This window comes from Cucurbita pepo, chromosome 2 (assembly GCF_057944985.1).
Source record: "Cucurbita pepo subsp. pepo isolate OVF chromosome 2, ASM5794498v1, whole genome shotgun sequence".
NCBI lineage: Eukaryota > Viridiplantae > Streptophyta > Magnoliopsida > Cucurbitales > Cucurbitaceae > Cucurbita > Cucurbita pepo.
In genome coordinates, this window is record NC_141799.1 from 4,617,569 (window position 1) to 4,642,352 (window position 24,784).

Genomic DNA, 24,784 nt, shown 5'->3' on the forward strand with positions numbered 1-24,784 from the left:
AGGGGTGTACATTCAAGACAATTCGGACCAACTCAACTCGAACTATTAGGGTTGGGTATATTTTTCTAAACCCGAATTGAATCGATTTCGAGTTCGTGGGACAAAAACCTTATCCTTCGGTCCCCTTGTGGCTAATCCTACTTTTTCTTTTTAAATAAATAAATAAAATAAAATAATGATTTGCCCATATGTTACAACTCAATAATATTTTAATTTTTAATTCGTCCAATATTTGAATCTTTTTTAAAATTGTTTTTTTAAAAATAATAATAAATATTTGCCCATAAATGTTTCCGTTTATACATTTAAGTGTAAATTAATTTTAATACTAAACTTTTAATTTATTAAATTTTAACTCTAAATAAGTTGGGGTATTTTAGTCTATTAAACAGTAGCTTCCATTATTATTATTATTTTAAATATTTATGAGCATTTTTTATTGTTAAACGCTTTAAGTGGGTTTGATTTAGACATTTGGTTACCTAATTTTTTATTTTATGATTTTTTTTTTTTGTCTTAACTATTTTATTTTTTGAAATTATGTTTGATCCATCACAATTTTTTGTTTTTATTTTTTAAAACCACGTTCGAATTCTCAAATAAATTAAAAAAATATTATCAAATTTAAAAAGTACAAAAATTTTAATTTTCAAAAATCGATTTACTAAGTTGAAAACAAAAAAGAATAAAGATTTAATTGCATTTATTTTTATTTAGAAATTAGACAATATTTTAAATAAGGTCTGATATTTTCAACTTTTTAAAAGAAACGTTTAGAATTTCAAGACATCGTATCGTATCTGACAACAACTGATTAAGGCTGCCACATATCTTTTCTATGGTCGAAAATTTTAGCTCTTTTTTTCCTTTTTTATAAATTACATATTTTTAGTAAAATATAAATTCAATTTACTTTAATTTTGTATTTAGTAAAATAAACTTTTTTTTTTTTAAATACTTTATTATATATTTTAGAAAAAACAAATAACACAAATCATTTATAATTTAACTTTAATTTTTTATATTTTATTTCATTTTTGTTTGAATTTCAATAATTGAGTCCACAATTTTCAAATTTTCAAATATTCTCCCTACCACCGGTAGGTAGACAAGTTTCTTTTGAATTAGATACCTAAATGCCAAGTATGACTTCCCGTCTCCACCCACGTTCCCATCATCACAATTTCATTTTCATCTAAATTCTAGGTCATCTAAGGCATCAATTTCATTTTCGTTGGTGATTCTTTCATATTCATGGCTTGTCACATGAGTTTAGTGCACGGCTGGCAGATGTTTCTCGTTTCCACACTCTTGAAATAATGTTTCGTTCCACTCTCAAAATAATTAGGAGGTAAAAAAAATTTACCCAAAGGAAAAACCCGAAAGGAACCCAAAGGAGATATAACTTCTAAAGAAAGCAAGGCTCAGTCCCAACAGATCTAAAATGAAATCAAGTTTGGCTGACCAGAAAAAAGTAACACCAAACTCGATCATGTTGAATTCCAACAACCAGTTCCTGCTGTGCACTCATTTCTTCCTCAAAAAAGAGTGTAAACTCAAGAAATAACCAAAACCCACAATTAATTTGATTTATTGAAGAAAATTATGGATACCTAACATCAATTGACTATAACTATCCACCTGCTGCTTGTCTCATATAAGCAAGACACAGCCTAAAAAAATACATTTAACAGCTACTACGCCAACACACACTCAACCACACAAATATCCCTTGGCAGCTGATATTTCAAGCCATCATCCAATAAACGAGTGGCAAGGAAAGCTCTATCCTTTTTCTAAGTGGAACCCCTCTTCTCTCTCTCTCTCTCTCCCTCTCTATCAAAACTTATGGCTAAAGATGGTCTTCTAAAAAGCAAATGGGTATCGTGGAAATTGTTTGAAATATCTGTTAACATCAAGGGATTGGAGTCAACCCATGGCCATGGCCTGAATCTAGTCATGGTTTTGAACAGGGAAGTCTAAATAGTGAGAAGATTTGAGCCACTCAATAATCCAATGGACACGAATTCGACCTACAAGGAATTGGCAATTCAATAAGAAACAAGAACAATTCTTTATCGACACCTGGCCAGGTTTGAAGACAATGGATTGGAAAAGTTGGAAAAGTCGAGGGTTTTTTCCCAAACAGACCCATCTAAGATACTTCCCAGAAGATGGAGATGCTGCGCTAAAAGAATATGGCCATGGAGATTCCATCAAACACAAGGTCGGCCATGATCTTACTAATTTAATCATAGGCAGGCAGCAAAAGGAGGAGGATTGGAGGAGATTAAATAATATCAGGAGATATGATTACTTTCAGTTCGATCTTGAATATGCAAAATAATCCCTAAAAGTGGCTTCCTGGACCTAAAAAAATGTTGGGTCGTGGGAGATGATGACGATGGCTTCTAAAAGAGATATGGTGATGTGGGTTTAGTAATGATTCTTGCTTTGAAAGCATTCATGTTCATATCTCCTGGTCGTGGGAGACCTACAAAACTCAACTAAAACGCGAGAATCTCTCCTATGAACAACTAACTAACATTGACTGAGATATGGATCAGCAAAAGACTCATGAAGTGTAGAGAAATCTGTTAACAGAATGTGGTTCAGTGAATTAATATCTGGCTAAACATGACAAGGCTTCACAAATGATAACAGATGATCTACTGGAAAATAGAAGGGATATTCCAGGTTGTACACAGTTGAGTAAACAAATATAATCCTAGAATTAATCGATCAGGACAGACCATTAGTGAGAAAAAGAAAATGAAAAAAGATGAAACCCAAGAGGATTTCAAAAACCTAGCTACCTCCGTTGTGTTGTTAGTGAAGGATCAACGATTCTGATCTCTGCTCATTTTGCATATCCCAAAAATCAGTTTGGAAGCATCGTTGATACCGGTGGGCAGACGATTCTGGAGACTCTGGATCGATCTAATGACAGCCGTGGATTTTAAATCTGCTTTACGAGCTTCATCATCGGGGATGATGCTGGCTGATTAGGTCGGTCCTGTAACTCTTGCTTGCTTCGGTGGCCTGTGGGAAGTAGAGGAAGTCGCTTCGTCGTTGTAAGAAGGCCTGGTTCCTTGTTGATCAGAAGAACACTCGAATTCGTCCTGCATTCAAACGGGAAACGATTATTAAAATCCTGTTTGGATCACTGGGAATTAACAACTCAGAGAATGTTGATGATGTTTCAGATCGGGATATAAAAAATGATTATGTGCAAAATCATAGGTTCTGAAGGATGAAATTCGTATCGTTTATGAAATGGAGAAATTCGGCTCTAATCTTGAGTCTTCACTCACTAAGAGAACCGAAATCGCTATCATATTTTCAAAACACCGATTCTAGACAAGCAAATGAATGGACAAAGGGATTCCAAATCCACAACGTTTTCCTTCCGCACAGACTAGGAAAATAAGAACATAAAAGAAAAGAAAGCAGCAAAAGAAGAAAAATCCATAAATACATACATCGGAATCGAGATCGACGTCGTACTCTCTCCTCCGCTTCGATACGCCACCAGCGCAAGCTGACATCTCGCCCTCGCTGCTAGAAGTCACTGTCGGTGGTGGTGGTGGCGTCGAAGAAGACGCACAAGACCACGGAACCACCTGGTTTTCTCCATCTTCATCCTCTTCTTCTTCCTCCTCCTCCTCCTCCTCCTCATCGTCATCCTCATCAGCATCCTCACTAACACCTCCCTCATAACTCCCGAAACCTTCACCATCGTCAAAATCATCACCACCATTAACTTCCTCCTCGTTATCTCTACGGCGCTCTTGAAATCCACCTTGCTCGCATTTACCACCATGGACTTCAACACATCCCTCACACACAGAAACCGTAGGCGTAAGCTTCCGACCAGATGCCGTCCATGGAGTCGGCGACTGACACGCACGACATAGAAGACTCCTAGAATGCTTAGCAACGAGAAAATTAGCACAGTGAACCTTCTCATCGCAGTCCCAACATAGGTTCGCCCGGTCGGACTCACAGAAAGTCCTCGCTAGCTGCCCACACAACTCGCACTTCATCATTTCCTGTTGAAAACCTCCGATTCCCCGATCTTCTTCTTCTTCTTCTTCGATTTGTCAGCCTCTGATTCCTTCTTCTTCCTCTCGATCTTCTTTTTTATCTCTTCGATCAGTTCAATCGGAATGAACTGAAATGGCCAAGAATAAAAGGAGAGGAAGGGGAAAGTACAAGCTCCTTACATTAGGGGAACTGCCCTTAATCTTCTCTCTAAATACCACCATTTTTTACATAAATAAAAATAATTATTTCTCAGGGCTATTTCAGATATTTCACTCCCCAGCTCAAATACAAAATATCTTTAAACCGCTTCTCGGGAGCCATCAACGTGGACTAATCAGGCTCAGATTCCTTCCACCTGCTACAGAACTAACACGTGGCGTAATCGTGTGGGGTTGGTGATTTGAAGCGGTTGGCACAGGATCATTTCTCCATTTTCTACTGACTCGGCGTCTACCACTCATACGGCAACCGTGTTGCCACGTGTCGACTTCTCATGGAGAGTTTCAAATATTATTTATTTTTATATATTTATAAATTTTGGATATATTGTGGAGTCGATTTGAGTGACTCGCTCTCCGAGATATTTCTTTTCCGCTTCCTGGGATTTTGTGGTGACGTGTCAGCAAATGCTGAAGAGCCTGAAGATTCGAACTCCATCCTACGTGGCGCCCTGTGGTCCATGATGAACATTTGCCACGTGAAACCACCTGAACCCCCTCTCTCTCTCTCTAACGCCATCTCCGTACGCCTACGTGGCAACTGGTCTAGCGTTTCACCAGATTACTGCCCTTCCCAGTTGTCCCGCAATCATTTTGGTTTTTTTTTTTTTTTTTTTTTTTTACTTTTTACTTTCAATTTTATTTAATTTCATTATTTTAAAACTATTTCAGGTATGCAATTGAAAAATTAATATAATTTTTTAAAATTATATTAAAATTTATAAATTTTATCAAAGTTATTCAATAATTAATTCGATCAAACCTAATATAAAAAAAAATTAGGAAATTACAGATTTATAAAATCCTAAAAATAGTTTATGAAATTAAAAAAATAGAATTATGGAAAAGAAATTTGTAATTAAATACGAGGCGCGGGAGGCACTGTCGTGGAGCAACGGTGGCCATGTTTGGGAGGAGAAAGGGTAAAGGGGATGAGGTGGCAGAATCAGTCACGTGGGTGGGGGGGGTGTGACGTGGAGGAGTTGAGATTGGAGAAAATCTGGAATGGTGAGGTGGAGATATGAAGAAGGGGTAAAGGAGGATTCGGTGCCACGAGAATATTTGGAATAAATACGTGGCGGAAAGAGAGAGAGAGAGAGAGAGTGGAATGTGTGGAGGATAAAAGAAAGAGACTTAAAACGGGGAATTTTAAATTCCGAAATTGAAATTCAGACTTGTGGGGCCCACCTCATTACCCACACACTTTCCTATTTCATGTGGACCCCACCCAAACCCTTTTTAAATTCCTTTTTACTTTCTTTTTTCTTTTAATTATTTGTCTAACTTTTATAATTTTAATAACATCTTTAAAATATCTTTTATTATTAATTTTAAAAAATTCGCTTCAATTTAGTAGTTTCTTCAAAAAAATAATAATAATTATTATTATTATTATACCCTTAATTTTGTTAATAATTTAAAATATTTTATTATTAATATATGAACGGAAACTTTTTAAATTTTAAATTTCAAGACATATTTATGGACGAAATTACAACTTTAACATTTTTAAAAAAATTTAAATATATTAATGTTATAAAATTTAGGAATATTTTTAAAAACATATATATTTGAAATTTTAATAATAATTCAGTGTATTTTTTTTTCAGTTTAAAATTAGTAATGAAATAGAAACTTGTTGCTTAAAATATATATATATATTTATTTATTTATTTATGGTTTATTTTTTAACCATTCTTAAAATAATTTAAAATATATATTGAAAATGAATTGAAAATTTTAATTAAATATTTGAAAATAAATAAATAGAACCTTTTATTTTTATTTAAAAAAATTAAAAAAGAAATTGAATTGGGTAATAATCCCCGCGGCCCAACAGCTGCTTTCTTGGGACGTCGAATCTGATTACAGCCCAATAAACTAGGCGAGTTCAGTTCAGTTGTGGGCTCCACTCAATTTCCTTAGATAATTAATCCCACTTAACTTAATTTAATTAGACTTTAATCATCATTTTGTTCAAAACATTTGATTTCGTAATTAAATTCCAAACTCGAATGAAAATTGCTTAAAATGATAAAATGCTTTATTAACCATGTTATCTTCTATCTTCAGGATTGCTCTTATTCAGATGTAGTCATGGTTCATTCATGTACCTCTCTTTGGGTCTCGATCTTTCAATTCTTGTTATACTATTTGAGATGAGTACTCGTAGGGTCTCGATCTCAATCTGTGGATTAAATAGACATCTCTACTAAAAATATATGCTTAACTGAAAACAACCCTATCAATGATATAAGCGTTCCATTAAGAAAGTTGCAAATTATTTTATTGTTTTTAATATCAAAGTCAAAGATGGGTTATGATTTAGAGTGAAAATGATATTTTGTTTGTGATTAAGAGCCACATGTTGATTAAAAATGACGGCCTCATTTTCAAAGCCTTGACTTTGACTTAGAATTGGTCAATTCCATAAATTAATGAGGAAAATATAACTAATATATATTTGATTTTAGTTAATAAATTTCTTTTTGAAAGGATTATATTAATTTATTAATATACTGGGTCATTTCTTAGACTCAACCTAATTACGTGGTTGGTCAATATTTTTCAACCAATAAAAATTTGAAATCAAATAAAATTATGTATATATAATTGTATAGCAAACAAAAATATATTTTATAAAATTAATAATAAATTCTTGGTTTGGTTCAATCCAATATAGTCTTGGCTACCCTAAAGTCGATCCCTGGTAGGGGACGTGTCATGCATGTCCCCTTAACTAGTGGCTTTCTAATTTAATTTGGTCAAATTTATATTTGACATGATTCTTCGTAGAAATGTAAGTAACACTAAAGAGTTTTCATATGAGGGTCCACCGCTAATAAATATTGTCCGCTTTGGCAAACGCATCTACTAGGGAGAAGTTTTCATATCTTTACAAGAAATGTTTCGTTCCTCTCTCCCATCAACGTGAGATCTCACAATTCACTCTCCTTGGGGACCCAACGTCCTACTGACACACCGTTCGATATCAAACTCTGATACCATTTGTAATAGCCCAAATCCACCCCTCTTGACCTGCTACATATCGTCGTTAGACTCACGATTTTAAAATGCGTCTGCTAGGGAGGGGTTTTTACACTTAAAAAATGTTTCGTTCCCCTCTCCAAACGATATGAGATCTCACATTCATACTCTGAGCCCTTCCCATACACAAATTCTTAGTACTAACTTATGCATCGGAGTTGATGCAACAACCACCACATTAGTATGCAGATTTTTCTTATTTTGTAAGTTACGTTCCTCTTCTCTCAAATTTTTTTTATCGTTATTATTCCGTGAATGTCAAATACTATTTTTTGAAATCGAAATTAGTCAAACATAGTCGCACTCGTTGCCCCAAAAAAAAAAAAAAAAAAAAAAAAAAAAAAAAATTCTAGAAAGACAAAGGCAATAAACCATTCTACCTAAAGTCTAGACTTTTGTTGTGGAATCTATTGCATCCCAGTCTTATATTTCTACCATGGTAGTTCGAGAAAATAAATATTACTATTTTATTTTTTGGAACCATCCGAGATTATCTTATATTGACTTTCACATGACAACAACAGTAAAATTTGGAAGAAGAATATTTATGACGTTTTTTTAGGGTTTTCATCGATTTTTTTTTAGGTAAACGTATCAGATTAAGCTGAGATAGGACCACACGAATCAGAGGCAAATAGGGCATGTGCTCCACATATGAGACCAACCCTAGCCTCGACCTAAGAGACCAACCATAGAGACAACACTCAACCACTTGTCGATACAATCATATCACATCTCAACTGGGCATGTATATTTTTAGGCTTTCACAGTTCTGGTTTGTATATTCATAATAATACCATAAGTGCTTTAGGGCGTCCCAAGATATGTTTTCCGATACCGCTATATAATTACAACCTGTCTTTACTCAATGGATACAAAACACTCATGCTTTAGCACCTAGTATAACGGCCCTCGGTGTAACAACAGGCACCAGAGTTCGAGGGTAAAAAAAAAAATTAGATTTTGGCCCAATTTCTTCTCCTCTTATTTATTCTTGGTGCAATCTACCTGTATCGGCCTAATGGTCACATCAATTACCCACGATATGGTCGCACCTGAAAAGTAAGCAATAAAATAACGTGACCCTGTTACAGAAGATAAAAATAATATATTCTGTAGTTTCTCAGTAAAAAAACATAGCCAAAATTTGAAGTTAAGTAAAACCACGAGGAACAGAGTCCACGAACCCACAAGTCAATGGCCGCCCTCTCATTTCATCTCCGCCACCAATCTTCACTGCATTCATATGAAATTCAATGCTCTTGTTCAACTCCGCCGAAGAACACTCTCCATTTATCAAATTACAAACAAAATCCAATGCAAAAATGGTAAATCTCTCTCGATTTCTGTTTCTGTTTGTTTTCCTCTTCTCTCCGCCGTCTCTGGCGGTTGATTTCTTAACCCCATCTCAAAACCTCACCAACGCCGCCACTTTCGTCTCGGAAAAAGGGTTTTCCGAGCAAACCCCAAGAAATTTCACGAACCCATTTTTCGAAATCTGGCACAACAACCTCATCACGATTCGCCGAATCGATTACCCAACGGACCCATTACTCCGCCGAAACGGAATCCACCGCCGATTATCCGCCGGAAAACCCCCCGACGACTTAGAACCGGCGATGTGGAAGGGCTCGAAGGAGTTCATGAGAAGCGAGGCTTTGCACCAGTCGGTACCAGGGGATTACTGCGACACGTACGGTCTCTGCGGCGCATTTGGGAGCTGCGACATCGAGCAAATGCCGGCGTGTCAATGCTTAAAAGGGTTTCATCCTAAAGTGCAGGAGAAGTGGAATTTGATGGATTACACAGATGGGTGTGTTAGAAATCGGTCATTGAATTGCTCTACTGATATAATCGGGTTCGCAAAGTTGCCTGGGCTCAAACTTCCTGACATGAACATGTCGTGGGTGAATGAGAGTATGAGCTTGAGTGAGTGCAGGGACAAGTGTTCGAGGAACTGTTCTTGTGTAGCGTTTGCAAACGCAGTGGCTCGTGGCTCAGGGAGTGGCTGTGTCATTTGGGTTGGGAATCTTGTTGATATCAAAGTGGTTCGAGGTGGAGGCCAGGATTTGTATATTAGAATGTTGGCTTCTGAATTGGGTATGTATATGAATTTGTTCTGTTTCTCTGGCTGTTCTGTTTCTTATTGTGTTTGAATGTGTAGAGACGACGAAGAAGAAGAGCTCGGTTGTCGTCGGCGTTATCGTCGTTGCAGCCGTTGTCGTGGTTGCTGGATTGGTTCTTGTTGGGTTTTACATTAGGAGGAGGAGGAGAAGAAGCCATGAAAGTAAGGATGTAGAAGCGCAAGAACAAGACTTGGAGCTCCCATTACTTGACTTACTGACAATATCTACGGCCACAGACAACTTCTCAGCCTCCAATAAACTTGGAGAAGGTGGTTTCGGCGCGGTTTTTCGGGTAAATTTCGTCGGTTATAAAGAAAATATATCGAAAACGATGATCGTTGTTGAAACAATTTAGTCTAAAACTTTCAGGGTAGACTTGCAACTGGACAGGAAATTGCAGTAAAGAGGCTTGCTAGCTATTCGAGACAAGGGACGGATGAATTAAAAAACGAAGTGATACTCATTGCTAAACTCCAACATCGAAATCTCGTGAAGCTTTTGGGTTGTTGCATCCAAGGAGAGGAAAAGATGTTGATTTATGAGTACATGCCTAATAAGAGTTTGGACTTCTTCATTTTCGGTTCGTATCAATCTTTATTCTTGATAATCGTTAGTTTTTATTTTTGACTAACTGTAGCTCGTTATATTGGTTAGACCCGGCTCGAAGAAAGCTTTTAGATTGGTCTAAAAGATTCAATATCATATGCGGAGTAGCTAGAGGGCTTCTTTATCTTCATCAGGATTCGAGGTTGAGGATTATACATAGGGATTTAAAAGCAAGTAATGTCTTGCTTGATGTTGATATGAATCCAAAAATTTCGGATTTTGGAATGGCTAAGACGTTTGGAGGGGATCAAACCGAAGGAAATACGAGGAGAGTTGTTGGAACGTAGTAAGTTTCGATTCTATTGAACTTCAAACTTGTGTAAATCTATTAGTTTCACTGTAACTGCCTGAACCCACCGCCTTGGCCCGTTACGTACCTCCATCAGCCTCATAGTTTTAAAATACGTCTATCAGAGAGAGGTTTTCACACACTTATAAGGAACATTTCGTTCCCCTCTCCAATAAATATGGGATCTCACAATCCACCCCCTTGGGGCTAGTGTTCTCGTTGGCACTCCCAAATCCCACAGTTAGTAGATATTGTCCGCTTTTGCTCGTTACGTATCACCGTCAGCCTCACAATTTTAAAACGTGTCTATAGGAAGAGGTTTCTGCACACTTATAAAGAATGTTTCGTTTCCCTCTCCAACCAATGTGGGATCTCACATTTACATTCTCGACTAACATTTTTTTTTTTTTTATGTTATCTTGTAGTGGGTATATGGCACCAGAATACGCCATTGATGGACAATTCTCCGTTAAGTCCGATGTCTTCAGTTTTGGTATTTTGTTGTTGGAGATCATATGTGGAGAGAAGAACCGAGGTTTTTATCGTCCCAATCATGCTCTCAACCTTATTGGACATGTAAGTTACAGACTCCACTCAATCATTACACAACTTGCAATCTTGAGCTGAACAGTGGCCGACACTTTCATTTTTAGGCATGGAAGTTATGGAACGAAGGAAAACCGTTAGAGTTGATTGATGCCACCATTGGAGACTCTTATTCTTTATCTGAAGTGGTTCGATGCATCCATGTTAGCCTTTTGTGCTTACAACAACAACCCGAAGATAGACCAACTATGTCAAATGTGGTTCTAATGCTAAGTAGTGAGACCGTCTTGGCTCAACCAAAACAACCGGGATTCTACATGGAAAGAGATTCTCTTAAAGCAGATTCTATTTCGGGCAAGAATGAATCTTCAACTACCAATGAGTTAACTATTTCCCTAATGGAAGCTAGATAGCGGTTTGTACGTTTCACATATTGTAACTAACTTTTTCAATGCTGATTCTTCTAAATTGTTCTATCTGTGTGCACATTCATGTAAAATGATGTAACCATGTTTTAACTCAAATGAATATTAATTGATATTTGATATACTAACGATAGACTCAAAATAACACTAAATGACGCTAAGCTAAAAATTACGACTCTCCACAATGGTATGATATTGTCCACTTTAAGTATAAGGACCTCGTACCAATGGAGATAGTATTTCTTGATTATAAACCCATGATCATTCTCTAAATTAGCCGATGTGGGACTTTCATCCTACAAGTATGACTTCACATAACACAAAACATGTCATATTAATCACAAAATACGGTACATAGAGGAGCCATAGAGCATGTGTCGTTTATACTTCATTCAATTCATACAATCATGTCGATAGTAGAGCCACTTAAAGAAATTTGGTGTAGTATAAAAGTTGAAATGGTCAACATTCTTATGGGTATAGCTGGGTCCTCCCAAGTCCCATCAATAGCGTTGAAATTGATTGTTACAAAGAAGTCAAATATTGGGTCAATTTTTCTCATGGGCCTTACCTCTAGGCGGATGGCCAATCAAGTTTATGTGTTTCTCATTGGGTTGATTGGAATTCAAGTCTTGCAGGCTCTCGTCGCACACTGTGCGGTGCCCTTTAACTGAAATGGTAGCATAGCCGAACGAAACCCAATGCAGAATGGATAATCTTCCTCTGCTACCTTTTGTTATGACCCTGTTCTTATATTCTTCTTTCAATATCTCATCGGCTGTTGATTTCTTAACCCCTTCTCAAACCCTCAGCGATGGCAACACCCTGGTCTCGGAAAATGGGTATTTCGAGATGGGTTTCTTCAGCCCTGGAAATCCCATGAATCGTTACTTGGGAATTTGGTACAAAATCATCCCGATTCCCACTGTGATTTGGGTCGCCAATCGAGAAGCCCCGATCAAAGATCTTCATGGTGTTTTAAGAATCAACACCACAGCCAGTGAAATCACTCTCACCCAGAATGATGATCTTGTTGTTTGGTCAGCAAAATCGTTAAAACCAGTGGAAAATCCCAGGCTGCAGCTCCTGGATTCTGGGAATTTGGTCCTGAAAAATGGGAACTCGGAGGTGTTCTTATGGGAAAGCTTTGATTATCCAACGGATACATTGTTGCCAGGAATGAAGCTGGGATGGGATTATAAAACTGGCTTGAACAGAAGATTATCCGCTTGGAAAAACTGGGACGACCCATCTCCTGGAACATTGACCATGGAAATGGAGAATCATAGCTACCCAGAACCCGCCATGTGGAACGGTACTCAAGAGTTCATGAGATCCGGACCTTGGAATGGGATTCGATACAGCGCCAAACCCTTCACCGCTTTCCCAATTTTCGTCTTCCATTACACGAAGAACAAAGATGAGGTTTATTACAGCTACCAGTTGATTAATCAATCAATGATTGGAAGAATGGTGTTGAACCAATCCAAGTTCAAGAGAGAGGCTCTGTTGTGGTCGGAAGCTGAGAAAAACTGGAAGGTATACGCCTCAATACCGAGGGAGTACTGCGATACGTACAATTTTTGTGGTGCTTTTGGGAGCTGCAACATTGAGAGCATGCCTTCTTGTAAATGTTTAAAAGGGTTTAAGCCAAAGGTGGCAGAGAGATGGAATTTGATGGATTATACAGAAGGGTGTGTTAGAAATAGGCCTCTTAATTGCTTGGATGAAGTGGGGTTTGCTAAGTTTGTGGGGATGAAATTGCCTGACACTAAATTCTCTTGGGTTAATGAAAGCATGAGGTTAGATGAATGCAGGGAGATGTGCTTGAGGAATTGTTCTTGTATGGCGTTTGCTAATACAGATATCAGAGGATCAGGGAGTGGTTGTGTCATTTGGGTTGGTGAGCTTGTTGATATTCCTGTGATTCTTAAAGGTGGACAAGATTTGTATGTTAAAGTACTTGCTTCTGAGTTAGGTATGAGCCTTGTTCTCTTTTTTTTTTTTAACTCCGTTGTAGTAGTTCGTTTTCATTGTGAGATCCCACGTTGGTTGGGGAGGAGAACGAAACATTTTTTATAAGGGTGTGGAGACCTCTCCCTAGTAGACGTGTTTTAGAAACCTTGAGGGGAAACCCGAAAGGGAAAGCTCAAAGAGGACAGTATCTGCTAGTGGTGGGCTTGAGCTGTTACAAATGGTATCATAGCCAGACACCGGACTACGTGCTAGTGATGAGGCTAATCCCCAGGAAGTGGACACGAGGTGGTTTGCCAGCAAGGACGCTTAGTCCCAAAGAGGAGTGGATTGTGAGATCCCACATCAAGGACGCTGGCCCCAAAGGGGAGTGGATTGTGAGATCTCACATCAAGGACGCTAGTCCCAAAGAGGAGTGGATTGTGAAATCCTACATCAAGGATGCTGGCCTCAAAGAGGAGTGGATTGTGAGATCCCACATCAAGGACGCTAGGCCCCAAAAAGGAGTGGATTGTGAGATCCCACATCGGTTCAGGAGGAGAACGAAACATTCTTTATAAGAGTGTGGAAACCTCTCTCTAGCAAACGCATTTTAAAAACTTTGAGGGGAAGCCCGAAAGGGAAAACCCAAAGAGAACAATATCTGTTGGGGAGGAGAAAGAAACATTCTTTATAATGGTGTGGATATCTCTCTCTAGCATACGCGTTTTAAAAACCTTGAGAGGGAGCGCGAAAGAGAAAATCCAAAAAGAACCGTATCTTCTAGTGGTGGGCTTGAGCTGTTACAAATGGTATCAGAACCAGACACCGGACTATGTGCTAGTGATGAGGCTAAGCCCAAGGAGGTGGACACGAGGCGGTTTGCCCTGAAAAGAAGTGGATTGTGAGATACACATCGGTTGGGGAGGAGAATAAAATATTCTTTACAAGGGTGTGGAAACCTCTCCATTCCCCTCTCTTTCCTCCCTGGCTGTGTCCACACTTCTTCAAGGCCCTACAGGGTTCCTTCACTTGTGTAGGGGAAGTATAAGAAAGAAAATCTAAAGAAGACAACATCTGCTAGCGATGGGCTTGGGTTGTTACATTCATGGTCTTCTTTCCTAGCTCTATTTCAGTTGTTTTCTTATTGTCTGAATCTTTAAATGCAGAGACAAAGAAGAAGAGCTCGTTGACCATAGTTGTAGTTTTAGCTGCTGCTCTCATTGTTGCTGCCCTGCTTTTGGTCGGATTTTATGTTGTTCGAAGCAGGAAACAAGGTAAGATTTGCAGCTGCAATGTCTTCGATTTTTTATGATTATCACGCTTAATGGTATTTTCGTAATTCCTTCTCCTGATCTTGTCCTCTTTGGACTTTTCCTTTTGGGCTTACCCTTAAGGTCTTAAAACGCGCATCTTAGGAAGAGGTTTCCACACCCTTATAATGAATATTTCGTTCTCCTCTCCAACCGATGTCGAACCTCACAATCCACCTTCCTTGGGAGCCCAACGTCCTCACTAGTACACCGCCTGATGTCTGGCTCTTATACCATTTGTAACAGTCCAAGCCCTTTTGCCAGTTACGTATCGCCATCAGCCTCACAGTTTTAAAATGCATCTACTAGAGAGAGGTTTCCACACCCTTATAACGAATGCTTCATTCCCTTCTCCAACCAATGTCAGAGTAGGGCTAGACCCTCCCTATAGTAGACGTGTTATTGTAAGATCCCAAATTGGTTGAAAAAGGGAACAAAGCATTCCTCGTAAGGATGTGGAAACCTCTTCCTAGTAGACGCGTTTTTTAAACCGTGAGGCTAATAGCGATACGTATCTGCTAATAGTGGCCTTGAACTGTTACCTATCATAATTTGATGAAATAACCCGAACAAATCTAGACTAAGCTATGAGAAGATGAGCAAATGTAGCTAGGAAACATCCCCAAAAACATGTCTCTGGCTGTGTTTTCACATCAAGGTTTAGGTCCATACTCTAGTTTGATAATCTTAGCTCCCATTTTAACAATGTTTAGCTTCACTCAAGACACGACCCATTTAGAATGACTTTTCAAGTGCTTTTTAACACTCAAAAAGTCATTCCAAACCGGCTCGAAACATCCGTTTCTGACATGATTTTCCAACTTGGCAACAGGTAAGAAGCTTGAAGTGCAAGAGGAAAGCATGGAGCTTCCATTATATGACTTATCAACAATATCACATTCCACAGACAATTTCTCAAACTCCAACAAGCTTGGAGAAGGCGGCTTTGGTGCAGTCTTCTGGGTACCAAACAAAACACATATTGAAAACAATGATCATCATAATACAATGCAATTGACCATTTGCCCACAAACTTGTAGGGTAGGCTTCCAAACGGACAAGAAATTGCAGTAAAAAGGCTGTCCAACCAGTCAAGACAGGGCATGGATGAGTTCATGAATGAAGTAAAACTTATAGCCAAACTTCAGCATAGAAACCTTGTAAAGCTTCTGGGTTGCTGCATTCAAGGGGAGGAAAAGATGTTGGTTTATGAATACATGCCTAATAACAGCTTGGACTCCTTCATATTTGGTTTGAATCTCTAAAAACTCTGTATCTTTAGCCATATATGTTGGTTTTGAACTAACGTTGGCTCGTTGTGAAACCGTTTAGATTTGGCTGGAAGGAAGCTTTTAGATTGGTCGAAACGATTCAACATCATATGTGGAATAGCGAGAGGGATTCTTTACCTTCATCAAGATTCTAGATTGAGGATTATACATAGAGATCTCAAACCGAGTAATATCTTGCTTGATATTGATATGATCCCGAAAATCTCGGATTTTGGAATGGCTAGAACTTTTCGTGGCGATCAGATCGAGGGGAACACTAAGAGAGTAGTTGGAACATAGTAAGTATCTCTAGTTTCGTATTCTCCTCCTCGAGAGTTTCGTTATTTCGTTAGTTTAATGCTTTACCTTTTCGGGTGTGTTTTATAGCGGGTATATGGCACCGGAATACGCTATCAACGGACAATTTTCTATCAAGTCTGATGTATTCAGTTTTGGGATTTTACTGTTGGAGATTATAAGTGGAGAGAAAAATAAGGGGTTTCGTCGTCCAAATCACGCTCTTAATTTTATTGGTCATGTAAGTTACGTACTTTGATTGATTCACGATAAACTATAATCCTTAATTAAATGGTGTATTTTTTATGTTTAGGTATGGAGATTATGGAAGGAAGGAAGACCATTAGAGTTTATTGATACATCCATTACAGACTCGTACGTTCCATCTGAAGTATTGCGGTGCATCCACGTTAGCCTTCTGTGCTTGCAAAAACATCCCGAGGATAGACCGACTATGTCAAATGTGGTTCTAATGCTAAGTAGTGATGGTGCGTTGGTGCAACCAAAACAACCTGGATTATACATTGATGGAGACTCACTTGAAGCTCGTTCTTTTTCAAACGAAAATGAATTTCTTACTACTAATGAGTTAACTATTACCCACTTGGAGGCGAGATAAGTGTGTAAAAATTTGTAAATATTATAGGTCCGACACTTTAACGGTGTAAATCATGTTAAGCAATTGAACACGTAAGTCTATGAATAATTTTAGCTTACCATTGTTGTCAGCTTCACAGTTTCAGTTTTAAAACGTGTCTGTTAGGGAGAGGTTTCTACACTCTTATAACGAATGTTTTGATCTCCTCTTCAACCGATATGGGACATCACAATCCAATTGTGAGATTAGAACCAAACATCGGACGGTGGGTTGTGAGATCCCACATCGGTTGGAGAGAGGAGCAAAGCATTCCTTGTAAGGGTGTGGAAACCTCTCCGTAACATACGCGTTTTAAAACCATGAAGCTGACGGTGAAATGTAATGAGCCAAAGTGGATAATATTGGGTAAGTGAGCTCATGGGCCGGGTTTCAGATTTTGATTTGGGCCGAGACCACTTGTCGGCCCAAAAAGTTCTTTGAAAAATCTCTCCTAAAACCTCTTTTCCCGTAAACATCATCTTTTCGTAGAAAGTTCGCTATCCTCTTGGTTTTTTCTCTGTAATGCTAATGGCCACCAGTCTCTCCGTTTCTCCTCAGTCCCTAATTCCACTGCAGAAGCCATCGCTCTTACCACGAGTTCAACAAGGTCACTTCCTTCAACTCAAGTCAGTGAGTCGGATTTCGAGTGCTCGCATTCATTCCGGTTCTCAATCGGGGGTTTTGGTGCGAGCCGCTTTGGATAGCGATTACTCGTCGGAGAGGAGTAGTAGCAATGAGAAGAGGGAGGAGATTATGTTGCCTGGTTGTGATTATAACCATTGGCTTATTGTCATGGAGTTCCCCAAAGATCCTGCTCCGACGAGGGAACAGATGATTGATACCTACCTCAACACTCTTGCTACTGTATTGGGAAGGTTCTCTCTCTCTTTTTCGCTCTCTCTATATCTTTATGTTCGTTTTCATTTCAAATGTTTGTGTGAGAGTTTCATTTGAGTAAAGAGTTAAAGAATCGTTGCTCGGACATGCATCGGTTTCGTAGACTGAAAAGGAAATTATAGAAACGTATGAAGTTGTTGGAAATTGACATGTTATGTCGATATGGAAGCGTCTTGAGTTATGTAAATATTCATTAGATAACAGATAGGAGTTTGGTGAGGTTGGAATTTCGTTGTTGAAGTGAAACAAGAACGATCATTATCCATTTGCCGAGAGATGGTTGTGCTTGTATCTGTTTCTCGGTTCCCTCTTCGTTGCCTATTTTACTACTTTTAGGGCACCTCTAATAGGGATTTGGTGCCAATGTGATTGCTTCCTCCTGCTCGCTCTGCTAGTCTTTTTCTTTCCCTCTTTTAGAGCACCATTTATAATAAGAGAAACCAGTGGACTTACTAAAGGAGGTCAGAACAATAAAATGATAGTTACACACGATATATGAGAGAGATTGGAAAATGTAATTCAAACCTTCAACTTATACCAAGATATCACGAAATCAAATGGTCAAGGATCTGTTAGACTGTGATCCCACATCGGTTGGAGAGTAGAACGAAACATTCTTTATAAGGGTGTGGAAACCTCTCCCTAGCAGATGCGTTTTAAAAACCATGAAGAGAGCCCAAAAAGGACAATATTTGCTAGCAGTGAGCTTGTGTTGTTACAGTTGGTATCAGAGTCAGACACTGAGCGGTGTGCCGGTGAGGACGCTGAGCCCCAAAGGGGGGTGGACACAAGGCGGTGTGCCAGCAAGGATGTTGGGTCCCAAAAGGGAGGTGGATTAGGGAGTCCCACATCAATTGGAGAAGGGAACGAGTGTCAATGAGGATGTTGGACCCCAACGGGGGTGGATTGTGAGATCCCACATCGGTTGGGGAGGAGAACAAACATTCTTTGTAAGGGTGTGGAAACCTCTCACTAGCAAACGCGTTTTAAAAACCTTGAGGGAAAGCCTAAAGAAGACAATATCTGTGAGCTGTGGGCTTGGGCTGTTACATAGACACTTTTATAAGTCATGGTTCTATTATCTATTAAACACAATTGAAACGTATCAGAGTCAGACACTGAGCGGTGTGCCGGTGAGGACGCTGAGCCCCAAAGGGGGGGTGGACACAAGGCGGTGTGCCAGCAAGGATGTTGGGTCCCAAAAGGGAAGTGGATTAGGGAGTCCCACATCAATTGGAGAAGGGAACGAGTGTCAATGAGGACGTTGGACCCCAACGGGGGTGGATTGTGAGATCCCACATCGGTTGGGGAGGAGAACAAACATTCTTTGTAAGGGTGTGGAAACCTCTCACTAGCAAACGCGTTTTAAAAACCTTGAGGGAAAGCCTAAAGAAGACAATATCTGTGAGCTGTGGGCTTGGGCTGTTACATAGACACTTTTATAAGTCATGGTTCTATTATCTATTAAACACAATTGAAACGTATTTATCACACTTTTTTAATGGAAGGACCTGTAGGCACAACTCTTAAAATTCAGGACTAAACATTTAATTTAACATTTATTTCATTAGAATGTGGTTAATCTAAAAAACTTGAGAACTAAACCTTCTGGGATTTTGATCTCTCATGTGTGGATTTTCTTGGAAACAGCATGGAAGAAGCTAAGAAAAACATGTATGCCTTTAGCACCACCACCTACACTGGATTCCAATGCACGGTGTCCGAAGAAACATCCGAGAAATTCAAGGGTAAGTATTAGTTTTTTAATTTTTTTTGGAAGTCCTGTTCTGACGATCATGCTGAGAGTTGCCATTATAACCTTTTCATTGCAGGATTACCCGGAGTTCTTTGGGTGTTGCCAGATTCTTATTTAGATGTCAAGAACAAAGATTATGGAGGTTGGGTTTATATCTTCTCTGTATCTTTTTATTCCCTGTTTCTTGAAGACGGTATTGCTAGTTTGCAACCATAACAGTAGTTTGAATCGATTATGATACTCTTTTTTTGGTTAACTTTAGGTGACAAGTATATAAATGGGGAGATAATTCCATCAAAGTATCCTGTTTATGAACCAAAGAAACGAAGAGAAACAAAATACGAAAGTAGGAGATACGAAAGAAAAAGGGATGGCCCTCCTCCCGAACAACGAAAGCCGAGACCCCAAGCGACCAGAACGGAATCAAATTCGGATTAAGGTAGTACACGGATTTTCCTTCCATTATTTGCAGTGATTGCATTGGAAAATAGAATGTTTTTGTTCATTTTTGCAATCCATTAGTATAATATGACTTGAGATTGAGCTTCTGAACTGAACTACCAAGAAAGATAGATGCAAAATGAAGAGGTTGTTCATAGAATTTCATCTTTGGACTTTTGTACATGTGCTGTAGTTCAACCTGAAAAGGATTTTTGTTCTGTGATATGATTTTATAGCTTAGGGTATCATTGGAGAATATAATATATAGTTTAGAACCGTTATTTTTATTAGTATTCAAACCTTCTTGAACTGCAGATTGTTAAGAATCATGGACTTCCACGATAATATGACATTGTCCACTTTGAACATAGACCCTCATGGTTTTGTTTTTAGTTTTTGGGGTCTCGTTTCCTTACTTATAAATGTATGATCATTCTCTTAATTAGCCGATGCGGGGGACTCTTCACCAACAATCTTCAACACATGTTATGGAGGAATTTTGAGCGGTTTTGGTTGATTGATGAGCTCTCAATACCATGTCTTCGTTGTTATATAAATATTGGTGTTACTCTTTATATTTAGGTATTTTTATTTTTGATGGATATTTATAAAATCTATCAAAGATGAATGTGGAATTTACATATGAATCAAGATATGGATAGATATAGTAAATATCTTTTTAAAAATAAAATTGCTGCCACAATCTATGCACAATAATGGGCTTTGAAGAGAGCTCTGACATTTGACTGATTGTCTGGACTTCTCTTCGTGTTCACCTCACAATCAAAAATCTTTTCTACTTTTTTTTTTCTTTAAATGTCGATTATCTTACCAATTTTTCTTATCCAATTAAAAATACATTGATGAATATTATTCACTTTTTTGTGTATATTTCTAATAATAAGTTTGGATTGTTATCCACTTTAATCTTAACAATTGTAACTTTGTTGGTTGAGGAGGAGAACGAAACACCCTTTATAAGGGTATGGGAGAAGAACGAAACACCCTTTATAAGGGTATGGAACCTTTCCCTATCAGACGTGTTTTAAAGCCTTGAGGGGAAGCTTAAAAGAGAAAATCCATAAAGGAAAATATCTGCTAGCGGTGGTTTGGGTCGTTACATGTTAATGTCCTTATTTGTTTCTTTAGTTTTCTTATTTGTTTCTTTTAATGTCTTATCACGTGTGTTAATGTCCTTATAAACATATTCTCTAACTTAATCATACTTGACTACAGGTTTTTCAGGAATCTCTTTGTCGTATACCATTTAATTATTGACAACAAGGTAAGGGTGTTGTAGTGACCATGTTAAGGAAACTGTTTACCAAAAATACAGGTCTTCACAAAATCGTACGACATTAGCATACGATATGACGAGACAAAAACAAAAATTAGAGAGAATTTTTTAAGCAATTATTGGGAGAGAATTTTCTATGGAATCCCTAACCACCTTTTAATTACTTTCTTAATACCCTAATTATTGTGCTCTCATTTGGACCGACGGCCGGTCCAATTCACTCGCTAAAAACCACCCGCCCGGTCTTCAAGTCGCAGGTAACCCCTCCATACTGTTTGGTCTTCGTGCGTCAAATCAGTTCGCTACGGTCACCATCACCCGTCCACATCAGGTAACCGTATCATCATTACTCCCCTGGAATTATTTTTTTCTATTTTTTTTATTTTTCTCGTAGCACAGTACGCGCGTGACTTCATAGTGGCATGTCGTCGTAATTATTGTCCTTTTCAATGTCTAGTTTTGGAAATTCGGTTTCCGAAAATTATCGTGGGATTGGGATTGGCCGATACGAAGAGAGATTTATATTTTTTAAAAAAAATATTGTTGTGAGTTATTTTACCGTTTTGCCCATCCCTTGAGGTTTTTTATTTTTATTTTTATTTTTTATTTTATTTCTCATTTTAGCTACACGACAACGTTTTGCCGTTCGCGTCCTCTGTCTTTTCCTCCGCCGGTTGTGGTGTTTATTTTTTCTCCGTTTCCCCACCTGAAAGCTTCGGATTGAGTTCGGATTTTCATGGACGAAAATGCCCCTTTTGTGTAATTAAATTTGTTTTTATTCTAAAGGGGTATACACGGGTTGAGTTGAGTTGAGTTAGATTAGAGAATTTTTTTGACCAACCCAAGTCGTGATCTTGACACACTCACGATCAGCTAGGTAAATCCAAGTCTAATATTTATTTTTCGCCCCGCTTTGTGGCTTCATTGGATCTTAGGTGAGATTTGTCTTCTCCCACTGAACATCACTTGTGCAGAATCCAAGCTTGCTCGACCACACATGCTGCCTGCACGTGCTTATTCAATCATATGCGACACAGTCGACTTGCTTCTACACTACACCAAGTCACTCACCTTGACATTGATTCTACTCAGGGCCAAGGTCTCTCAATGCAACGTCGTATTCAACATCATCTTTGTTCCTAAAATTTTGTGTTGGTCTGGTTGGTGACCCGAGCAATCCGAATAGAGTTCACAACTAAATCTCCTATTCTCAAACATCAAACATTCACAAGTCGTAAAAGTATCTATACCTCTAATCTTAAATCTTCTACTCTTACGGTTTTTTGACCGTTCTTAAAAACTTGAAATATGTTACGCGGTCCAATAAAAATGAAAACGCTCATATCCCATAATCAGCAATGATATCAAGAACTCAATTTTGTTACCACCAAATCTCAAAACCTTGAAATATACACAATGGTATCATAATGCTAATCAAAATGTCTCTCATGTGAAATGTCCAAAATACCCCCCACAAGAACAAAATTCCAAAAACTAAGCTCCACTTCCCACAAGCCCCCAAAAACAGAGGATACTAAAAGAAAACAAACCACAAACATCTGAAGGATCCCTTACCAAATATACCCCCTACAAGGACAAAACCGTAATTTCACAATCACCCTTCAAGCTCATCTCATTCTTCTTCCCCCAAACAGTGTCCCCCACTTTTCTCTATCACAAAACCCCATCAGCCTCCATCTCTCTCTGTCTCTCTCTGAAATTCTCCAGCCATGGCTCTGTTTCGCAGCCAGAATCTTAGCCTTTGGATCTCAATGATCTTGTTTTTGGGTTTTTGTTCTTGTTTTTGCTCTAATTCTAAGGACGATTCTTCAATTCATGAGCTTCTTCGATCCATGGGGCTGCCGGCCGGGCTAGTGCCGAAGCAAGTGAAGTCTTACACTGTGGCTGAAAATGGTCGGTTGGAAGTGTTCTTGGATGGTCCATGTATGGCTAAGTATGAAAACAGAGTGATTTTTGAGAGTGTTTTTAGTGCAAATCTTAGCTATGGGAGCTTGATTGGAGTGCAGGGAATGTCTCAAGAAGAGCTTTTTCTATGGCTCCCTGTTAAAGATATCATTGTTAATTATCCTACTTCTGGTGTGGTACTCATCGACATTGGTGTCGCTCATAAACAGCTCTCTTTGTCCCTCTTTGAAGATCCTCCTGATTGTAGTATCCCTCAAGGTGAATTCTCTTGGATCTCTTCGATTCTTATGGGTATTCTTGATTTTGATTAATGGGTTCTTCTTGTTTTTCATCAGTTCTTCATCAATGGCTTCTCTTGCCTCTGTTTCCTCTGTTTCCTCTGTTTTTTGTCTCTAAATTGATGGAGTTTTCCAAATCTTTCATTAATGCCTTCTTTTGACCATATTTTCTCCTCTCTCTTTCAATCTAAATTGATGGGTTCTTCTTGTTCTTCATCTTTCTTTTCATTAATGGCTTCTCTTGGCTCTGTTTCCTCTGTTTTTCTTCTCATTAATGGCTTCTTTCTATCTCCTCTGTTTCTTCTCTTCACAACTAACAGTTCAGCTCATTAATGGCTTCCTTTTGTTCCATTTTTGGCGAGCTCCATTAATCTTTACATTCCCAAAACGACTATGAGCTGAAAGTTAGAGACAAAAAAACATGGGAAACTTGCAGTTGAAAGCTCAAAGTTCATTATTTTTTGTTCTGTTTTGTAAAACATTATAGTAACTGAGTTTCTTTGTGTCTGGTTTTGCAGCTGCATTCAGGAATCGTCTCAGGAACCAAAGAGCCTTTGAATCTCTTAGATAAGAGAGCCAACAAAAAAAAATAATAATAAATAATAAATAATAAAAAAGTTGTCAAATTCAAGTTTCCACCTTTTGTATTTATATCATTTTATTGTGTAATAATTTGTATTTTATTTTATAGTTAAAAAAAAAAAACTAGTCCATCACACTTTAGTATACATTCAGAGCCCGTGTGTCTAGTTCTCAATAACTCGATCAATTTAGATTATTTAGCTCAAATTATGAAGGTTCAATTTTTTTTAGTTGGGTCGACCCGAAATAGAGTTACAACTCAATTCAACCCTACCCTAAGTTTAAAAAAGAAAGAACAACGGGACAATTAGGTTCGGTTGTGACAATTAGAGTTGCTGAGGTCACTAACCCAACAAACGGGAAATTTTCGAAATTTTAATTCTAATTGTTTTTTTTGGGGGTTAAAAATTACTAGGGATTTTTGTGTAAATATTTCTCCTTTTTGTATTTCTTAAATTATAATTAAAAAAAGAATTAAATAAAAGAAAAAGAAAATTAGATAAGGAACCAAAGCAAAGGATATTGTAATTTAATTATTAATTATTAATTTAATTTATTTGGTATTTTTTGCGCAATTATCAATAATTTATAAAATGTGGGGTCCGGAGGTTTTGTTATACGCGTGAGTGTGGGCCCACTACCTATGGCCCTATGGGTGGGACCCACTACTAGCATACATAATTTCCAACGTGGGCTCCAGATCATTACTGCTGACCACGTGTCACGTTTTGATTAGTGGAAATTAATTAACAAGCTTAAGATATTTTCACATTGTTGACGTGTACTGGACTTTCGGGGGTCCCTACAGATAAATATGCCGAGATTTTCTTC

At 38.1% G+C, this 24,784-nt stretch overlaps 5 protein-coding genes across 7 annotated transcripts; 4 read left to right on the forward strand and 1 right to left on the reverse strand.

Annotated features, from left to right (window-relative positions):
• Positions 1-2,597: 2,597 nt before the first annotated feature.
• LOC111785759 (uncharacterized) lies at positions 2,598-4,213 on the reverse strand. Its single transcript, XM_023666154.2, has 2 exons — positions 3,483-4,213; positions 2,598-3,122 (listed from the first exon to the last, which is right to left on the reverse strand). The coding sequence occupies exons 1-2, from the start codon at positions 4,047-4,049 to the stop codon at positions 3,006-3,008; spliced, it is 684 nt and encodes a 227-aa protein (XP_023521922.2). The 5' UTR covers positions 4,050-4,213; the 3' UTR covers positions 2,598-3,005.
• A 4,271-nt stretch (positions 4,214-8,484) lies between these two features.
• LOC111785734 (G-type lectin S-receptor-like serine/threonine-protein kinase At4g27290) lies at positions 8,485-11,429 on the forward strand. The gene is made up of 6 exons (XM_023666117.2): positions 8,485-9,413; positions 9,478-9,731; positions 9,809-10,019; positions 10,094-10,331; positions 10,760-10,910; positions 10,988-11,429. The coding sequence occupies exons 1-6, from the start codon at positions 8,570-8,572 to the stop codon at positions 11,291-11,293; spliced, it is 2,004 nt and encodes a 667-aa protein (XP_023521885.2). The 5' UTR covers positions 8,485-8,569; the 3' UTR covers positions 11,294-11,429.
• A 474-nt stretch (positions 11,430-11,903) lies between these two features.
• On the forward strand, positions 11,904-16,845 carry LOC111785739 (G-type lectin S-receptor-like serine/threonine-protein kinase At4g27290). 2 transcript variants are annotated; one of them, XM_087121315.1, is made up of 7 exons: positions 11,907-13,283; positions 14,428-14,535; positions 15,404-15,534; positions 15,612-15,822; positions 15,904-16,141; positions 16,230-16,380; positions 16,453-16,845. In XM_087121315.1, exons 1-7 carry the CDS (start codon positions 12,014-12,016, stop codon positions 16,756-16,758), a joined length of 2,415 nt encoding a protein of 804 aa, XP_086977441.1. In that variant the 5' UTR covers positions 11,907-12,013; the 3' UTR covers positions 16,759-16,845. The 2 variants fall into 2 exon arrangements, with proteins under 2 accessions (XP_023521900.2, XP_086977441.1); XM_023666132.2 differs by lacking the exon at positions 16,230-16,380 and having other exon boundaries at positions 11,904-13,283; positions 16,453-16,500.
• Positions 16,846-16,969: 124 nt separating this feature from the next.
• LOC111785747 (multiple organellar RNA editing factor 9, chloroplastic) lies at positions 16,970-23,001 on the forward strand. 2 transcript variants are annotated; one of them, XM_087121322.1, is made up of 5 exons: positions 16,970-17,651; positions 19,324-19,421; positions 19,506-19,571; positions 19,692-19,868; positions 21,107-23,001. In XM_087121322.1, the coding sequence occupies exons 1-4, from the start codon at positions 17,299-17,301 to the stop codon at positions 19,865-19,867; spliced, it is 693 nt and encodes a 230-aa protein (XP_086977448.1). In that variant the 5' UTR covers positions 16,970-17,298; the 3' UTR covers position 19,868; positions 21,107-23,001. The 2 variants fall into 2 exon arrangements, with proteins under 2 accessions (XP_086977448.1, XP_023521912.1); XM_023666144.2 differs by lacking the exon at positions 21,107-23,001 and adding an exon at positions 20,317-20,517.
• Positions 22,889-24,183, forward strand: LOC111785771 (uncharacterized). Its single transcript, XM_087121323.1, has 2 exons — positions 22,889-23,351; positions 23,890-24,183. Exons 1-2 carry the CDS (start codon positions 22,898-22,900, stop codon positions 23,940-23,942), a joined length of 507 nt encoding a protein of 168 aa, XP_086977449.1. The 5' UTR covers positions 22,889-22,897; the 3' UTR covers positions 23,943-24,183.
• Positions 24,184-24,784: the final 601 nt, after the last annotated feature.

Bases quoted from the DNA above. Each gene is read 5' to 3' on its own strand.
- LOC111785759 (XM_023666154.2), bottom strand. From the start codon at position 4,049: ATGATGAAGTGCGAGTTGTGTGGGCAGCTAGCGAGGACTTTCTGTGAG. The intron at 3,123-3,482 runs GTATGTATTTAT...GTTTGAATGCAG, and splicing joins ACGTCGATCTCGATTCCGAT to GACGAATTCGAGTGTTCTTC.
- LOC111785734 (XM_023666117.2), top strand. From the start codon at position 8,570: ATGCTCTTGTTCAACTCCGCCGAAGAACACTCTCCATTTATCAAATTA. The intron at 9,414-9,477 runs GTATGTATATGA...TTGAATGTGTAG, and splicing joins AATGTTGGCTTCTGAATTGG to AGACGACGAAGAAGAAGAGC. The intron at 10,332-10,759 runs GTAAGTTTCGAT...GTTATCTTGTAG, and splicing joins AGGAGAGTTGTTGGAACGTA to TGGGTATATGGCACCAGAAT.
- LOC111785739 (XM_087121315.1), top strand. From the start codon at position 12,014: ATGGATAATCTTCCTCTGCTACCTTTTGTTATGACCCTGTTCTTATAT. The intron at 14,536-15,403 runs GTAAGATTTGCA...ACTTGGCAACAG, and splicing joins TGTTCGAAGCAGGAAACAAG to GTAAGAAGCTTGAAGTGCAA. The intron at 16,381-16,452 runs GTAAGTTACGTA...TTTTATGTTTAG, and splicing joins CTCTTAATTTTATTGGTCAT to GTATGGAGATTATGGAAGGA.
- LOC111785747 (XM_087121322.1), top strand. From the start codon at position 17,299: ATGCTAATGGCCACCAGTCTCTCCGTTTCTCCTCAGTCCCTAATTCCA. The intron at 17,652-19,323 runs GTTCTCTCTCTC...TCTTGGAAACAG, and splicing joins CTTGCTACTGTATTGGGAAG to CATGGAAGAAGCTAAGAAAA. The intron at 19,572-19,691 runs GTTGGGTTTATA...GGTTAACTTTAG, and splicing joins CAAGAACAAAGATTATGGAG to GTGACAAGTATATAAATGGG.
- LOC111785771 (XM_087121323.1), top strand. From the start codon at position 22,898: ATGGCTCTGTTTCGCAGCCAGAATCTTAGCCTTTGGATCTCAATGATC. The intron at 23,352-23,889 runs GTGAATTCTCTT...CTGGTTTTGCAG, and splicing joins TGATTGTAGTATCCCTCAAG to CTGCATTCAGGAATCGTCTC.